Source organism: Tamandua tetradactyla, chromosome 10 (assembly GCF_023851605.1).
Source record: "Tamandua tetradactyla isolate mTamTet1 chromosome 10, mTamTet1.pri, whole genome shotgun sequence".
Lineage (NCBI taxonomy): Eukaryota > Metazoa > Chordata > Mammalia > Pilosa > Myrmecophagidae > Tamandua > Tamandua tetradactyla.
This window is the reverse complement of record NC_135336.1, coordinates 92,916,344-92,922,343: the sequence shown is the minus strand read 5'-3', so window position 1 is coordinate 92,922,343 and position 6,000 is coordinate 92,916,344. Positions and strand designations below refer to the sequence as shown.

At 48.4% G+C, this 6,000-nt stretch overlaps 1 protein-coding gene across 6 annotated transcripts in view; it reads left to right on the top strand.

The window, feature by feature from the left end:
- The first annotated feature begins 376 nt into the window (after nucleotides 1-376).
- The window catches only part of EVA1C (eva-1 homolog C), a 77,615-nt gene continuing 71,991 nt past the window's right edge, over nucleotides 377-6,000 (top strand). For 3 of the 6 annotated variants that reach the window (XM_077118859.1, XM_077118858.1, XM_077118856.1), the window contains exon 1: nucleotides 377-565. In XM_077118859.1, the coding sequence (XP_076974974.1) occupies nucleotides 406-565 (160 nt within the window). In that variant the 5' untranslated portion in view covers nucleotides 377-405. Of the gene's footprint in view, nucleotides 614-6,000 lie in introns of all 6 variants that reach the window. The other 3 variants (XM_077118857.1, XM_077118855.1, XM_077118854.1) reach the window with 1 other exon arrangement.

The following is a 6,000-nucleotide window of genomic DNA, read 5'->3' as shown; positions in this document are numbered from 1 at the left end:
GGCGTGGAAGCCGCTTTAGTTGCGCGATCCTCGGCGCGCTGTTCCGCGACGCCCTCCGCGCCGGGCGGCGCGCCAGGAACCGGTCTCGGCAGCCGTGGGGTGCGTGGAGGCTACGCTTTCCTGCTCTGCTTCCTCCCGCGCAGCGGCAGCGAAGGTTTCCTCTCGGGGAAACTACGCGGATCCTTCCCGGGGCTCTCGCCCCGCCCTGGTTCTCCGCTCCCACCCCTTTGCTGGGGTGCCGGGGCTGGACTGCGCCGAAGAGGAGGATCGGGCAGCCTGGGCGGGAAGCCGGCTGGGGGCCCCGGAGCCGCTGGCCGTCCGTTCGCCCCGTGATGTGACACCGCCCTCCGTCCGGCGTCCTCTTGCCGCCCCCGGCCAGCGCCGCGCTGCGCCGCGCCGCACACCATGGTCCAGCCGGCACCCGAGCGCCCGCCGCCCGCGCCCCAGCCGGCGCAGAATCCGGGCCTCCGCAGGCAGGTAGAACCTCCCGGGCAGCTCCTGAGTCTCTTCTACTGCACTGTCCTGGTCTGTTCCAAAGAGATCGCAGCGCTCACGGACTTCTCCGGTAAGAGCGCCCCACCTCCCCGTGCGCCCCAGACGCCGCCGCTTCCAGGTGAGCCCGCAGCCGCCCGAGGGGGCCCAGCCGGATTGGATTAAGATTGGGACGCGCGTTTAGTGGTTTCTCTCGCCTGATGTGAGCCCTTGGCATACAGGTGGCTGCGTGTGGGGTAGCGGCAGGGGAGCCCACCTAGAAGGCGGAATGAGTAAAGTATTTGGAATTCTTCGCTTAGCTTTTGACCTCGTCAATTTCCCAGCGTCACGGACTCCGCTGGGGACCAGCTCGCGTCCGCTGGGGGCTTCTTGAGCGGAGCCCTGCGCGGTACTCGGCGCTGGTATACACGTGTGGTGTCCGGCGAGTTGCACTTGGTTTGTCACCGGTATTAAGTTGGGTGTGCCCTAGCCAGTCTCCCGCTGCCCGTGTAAGGAGACCTGCCCAAGGGACAGCTAACCTGATGTCCGCGCCAGCAGGTAGCACGGAGAGAAGCTTGTAAGGGGGAAGGGAGGTCTGCTAGAGATGCTGTGAGAGATGAGGGAGAGAAGCTTATAGAAGGGAGAGGAGACTCAGGGGGCCTGACTTTACCACCGAAAAGTACCTGTGCCCCCCCCCCCCGTCAACAGTCCCAGCCTCCCTTAATTAAAAAAAAAAACATATATATATATTTATATATTATATATATATCTCCCTCCTTCCCGAGTAAATGATGAGGCTTTTCTTTGAGGGTCTGGGACAAGGCCTCTGCAGCTTATCTCAGTTCTGGGGTTGCAGGTGCTGCCGCGCGAAGTGAAGGAACTTTCGAGGTAGATGATGGCTGCGAAAGCCGCATTCTTATAGTTAGCACTACTCTTACTTAGGGTAACAAACGCCCTTACCACTCTGACAGACCTGGGTCTCCCTTTGGTAAGGCTCTCCCCAGCACAGGAGGCAGTTCTGAACCCCAGGCTCCTACCTCTTCAAGGATCTTCTGCCATGTCCAGGGTTTGCAGAATCCCTGTTGCCCCACCTCCTTACCCACAAGGTCTTTTGCAATGTAATCATGATAAACAGACTAACTCCTCAGTTCTGTTTGTGCAGTAGACAAGTGCATGGCAGAGAAACCGACAAACCAGAAGTTGAGTTGGGTTTCTAGTTTACTTACAGTGAATGCCATTGTTAGCTGAGAGCTCTTCAGTCAGAGGTTCTTTGCTTTGAATATTTAATATCAAGGCAGTGTTCCCATGTGGCACAGGAAGTCAGGCTATGTCTCTTTGGCAAGCAAACTGTGGCCCTTAAAAATCCAGCACCTCAGGGTCAGAATGCTGTGGTAAGTGAACTAGGGAAATGCATTGGGCTTTTCAAGTACTATTGACTTTTTTTAAAATAGAAATTTCTTCACCGCAAGAAAAGTTCTGCATTTGCTGATTTAAGCTATTGAGAACAGTTCTGAATTCAGCCACCCTCTTGCGCGAATATTGTAAAGAAAGAATGGAAAAGCTGACGAGCCCTTCTTTGTGACATCATTGCAACTGAAAAAATATTGCTTTAGGTAAATTGCCGTGTAACCATTAGATTGTTTTCACAGATTATAGACTTTTGGAGAGTGTTTCTTAAGTGAAGCAGTTGTAATACTTGTAGCAGTCTCGAGATTACCACCTAAGGTTGAAATTGCCTGTATGTCAATTACAGAATTACATATGATGCACCCGAGCTATAAGAGAGGGTGGCTATAGCCTGGGGTTGAAATGGATGTTTTGATACATGGTCTTCTAAAATAACATAATGGTAGAGGGAACTCCCTTGTGCTTTCCGTGGGAACTTGAATTCCAGAGCTTAAACTCCCTGAGCCAGCGATAGGTGGTGATGTTTCCAGATCGATGCATAGCCAACCCCATTTTGCCTGTGGATATTGTCACTCTCCAACGAACTGAAGAGAAGAAGTGGCAGGGAGCTTTTGGGGAGAAGAAAAGAAAAAGGATGTCCTCCCAAGCCACAGACACACTCAAGTTGAAACCTAAATTCTGTAGCATGTGAGGTGGGGCAAACACTAGGGCTAAGGGAGAAAGATGAAGTCTTCTGAAGTTGGCTAATTTGACTTGGAACTTAACGAATCCTAATCATGTGAAATACAACATCCGAGAAAATTCCTAGGCTCCGTAGATGACGGGCTGAAAGTTCAGGTGAATGTGGGGTGGAAGCAGTGGATATGATCCTGTTCCTGCAAATCCCTGTGACCTCAGAGCTGGCTGCCTGCTTTCCAGGGGTCGGAAGGTCTCGCTCCCTTTTATGAATTTTTTATGAAGGAATGTGCAGAAACTTATGAAAAAAGGCAGGGGACCTTCCCCCACGGAGCCTTCTTAATAACATCCAGTGACTAGAGATTTGACAATACAGGTACTTGTTTTTCCAAACAGGTAGGACATCAAAAACTGAAACTGAGGTGTGTGTGTGTGGGGGGGCGAACTTGGGACTCCTTTGCCCATGAAGAAGGGGAGTGAGGGTGACGTATGTATCCACATGAAAGAAAGCCCCAGAATGTCCAGGGTCCCAGCCATTCTCTATACAGTACAGGGCCTTCTGGGACATTAGTAGGGCAGAGCTTTGCAGGGCTACTTAAGCCCTTCTTTTTTGCAACTCTTCCTTGAGCATTTTACTAAGGCTGTCAGCTGGTGTAGTTTTCCTGGGTCATTGATTTTGTTCCCCCGGGGGATTTTAGCATCAGATCACACTCTTAATAAGCCAGAGACTGCATCGTGGCCTCCGCCTCCCCCTTATGCTCGTGACTGTGCTAATCACCTCCCAGCCTGCTGGAGCGTCCAAACACCCCCTTCTCTCTCATCCCTGAAGGTATTGAGATGCTGCCAATAGCCACTGGAAGGCTATCATCACTGCATTAGAAAGTATCCCAGAGAAAGCAAAAGCAGTCCATGCAAATTTAGCACTTTCGCTCTTTAATCTTGTACTCAAATGTATTTGGCTTTCATTCATTTTCCTCTTTTTGCAGAACTTCTCACAGCAGTCCAAGTTGAGGATTTGGCCTGAGAGGTCCAAAGTAACCGCTGATATATATATATGGTGTTTTGTGGGGTTTTTTTTGACAGGAATATAATTCCATCATCGTTGTCTTCTTTATTTGTAGAGCAAGGCAGGCGAGAGCCAAGAGAAAGGAGTGGTCATGGTTTCCAGGCATAAAAAGCAAAGGGTCCTCTACATTTTTCTCTGTCTCAAAGATAGACTTTTCAGGGTGTCTCCCAGACTTCAGTTTGTGATGGTTTCTCAGTTCTTCCTCATTTTTTCTTTTTTGCTGGTCTGACTCTGTTCTTTCTCTTCTGAATTCCAACAGAAGCTTCTCTTCCTTCCTCACCTCTTCTCTTGTGTTCTTTTCCTTTCTTTTTTATCTTCTCAAAGAAGTTCAAAGTGTTGGATGGGATTATGGGTGAGGGTGAGAAGGAAAGGATGGAAAATGGTTCTAGCTCCTACTTGAATTCCTCCAGAACTTCTGATGAAGAAAGCATTGCTATGTATTTGCACATTTAAATTTACTATAGGACCTTTACCTGTGCATGTGGGAAGTAGGAGGGAGAGGAGATGGGAAACAAGGACTATGGGGCAACCTCCAAGGCCTTCTATGTTCTGAAAGATCTCCAGACCTCAAAGACAGAGGTCACTGCATTAGGGAAGGGTTCCTGGCCCAACACTTTACTCTTCACCATGGATAGCCCAAGCAGGCAATAAGTGGTACTTGGTACTGGATTGTTTGCAGCTCGGTAGATAAATCCAACTGATAGAACCTTGTTTCATTAGCCAAGAATTTCAGGAAGTGGAAATATGGGAATTCAGCTGACCTTGGGAGCTGAGGTCCTGAAGGATGGGACACAGTTGTTCATTTGGAAGGGTGTGGATGTTTTCCCTGATGCCTAGGTGGCCAGAGGTTTCCAACTCTGGCACCACATTAGAATCACTAGGAGAGTTTTAAAAATGTGTGGATGCTCAGACTTCACCTCAGAGACTCTGATTTAATTGGTCCCAGGAGAACCAGGCTTTGGCCTCTTTCTTTAAGCACTCTAGGTGATTCTAATGTGCAGCCCCAGCTGAGGACCACTGCTGTGTGTTCATTTTGCCCAGGAGCATGTGGCCATGACTGGACTCCTCCTTCCCCCACCCCCACCCCACGGCTCACCTCTGGAGAGACCTGCACTGCATCTTCCCAGCTAGCAGGTGGCCACCACCTCCCCAACACCCACTCGCCTTAGTCCCATCCATTTACTCAAGGGTTGCTTTCCCTTTTAGAAATTTTATGGTGTAGGAAGCCAACTTGTAACCAAAGAGAAACAAACTGAATGTCTGCAAGAGTTGTCCAGCTGCCACAGAAGAAAACAGAGGAAAAGCGAGTGTCTGAAACTGCCAGTCTGTTTCCATGGAAAGTACCAACATTTGAAAAACGTTCTGTCAGCTCTTTCTGTGGCAGAAGTCTTGTCAAGTAAATGGCCCCGTTATTGATGACTTTGGTCTCCCAGGTGCTTTATTGGAAAAGGACAGCCTCACAGCCATTTTAGGGAAGGAACAGAAAGGAAGGGAGTAGAGATTAATAGAGCACAGTGTTATCTGATTTCATCCTCATAGCAACTCCATGAGGTAAGTATTAGTCTCATTGTTACAGATGAGCCTCAGAGAGCTTAGCCAACCTGTCCAGGCCCTAATACCAGGGCTTGAGCTGACTTGGGGGGTGCCTTGGGGGCTTCTACCTGAGTAGGGGGCAAGGCAGAAAAAAGGTGCCCCTTTTTATGTAATGTGTAATTTTACTGAGATATATTATATATTCACATACTATATAATTATCCAAATTGTATAATCGATTGTTCACAGTACCATCATATAGCTGAGCATGTGTCTTACAATTTTTGGACATTTTCATTATTCAAAAAAAAGAATAAGAATCAAAGCTCCAGTAAAAGTAGAAGTAAAAAAAGAACAGCCAAAAACATCCCATACCTTTCTCTCACCTATCATTTATTTATTTATTTTGTCTTTTTCTTCTTTTTTTCCTTACTCATCTATCCATGCACTAGGTAAAAGGAGTGCAGTCACAAGGTTTTTACAATCACACAGTCACACCTTAAAAGCTCTATAGTTATTCACTCATCTTCAAGAATCAAGGCTATTGAATTACCATTCAACAGTTTCAGGCATTTCCCTCTAGCGAATCCTTTTCCCATCCAAAAGTGAAAAGGGATATCTATATTCTGCATAAGAATAACTTCCAGAATGAGTTCTTGACTCTGTAATCTCTCAGCCACTGAAACTATTTTGTTTCATATCTCTTCCCCATTTTGGTCAAGAAGTATTTCTCAATCCCACAATGCCAGGGCCAGGCTCATTCCTGGGAGTCACGTCCCATGTGGGGGGTGTGGTGGGAGGGCAGTGGGTTCACCTGCCAAGTTGGCTTAGAGAGAGAGAAGGTGCCA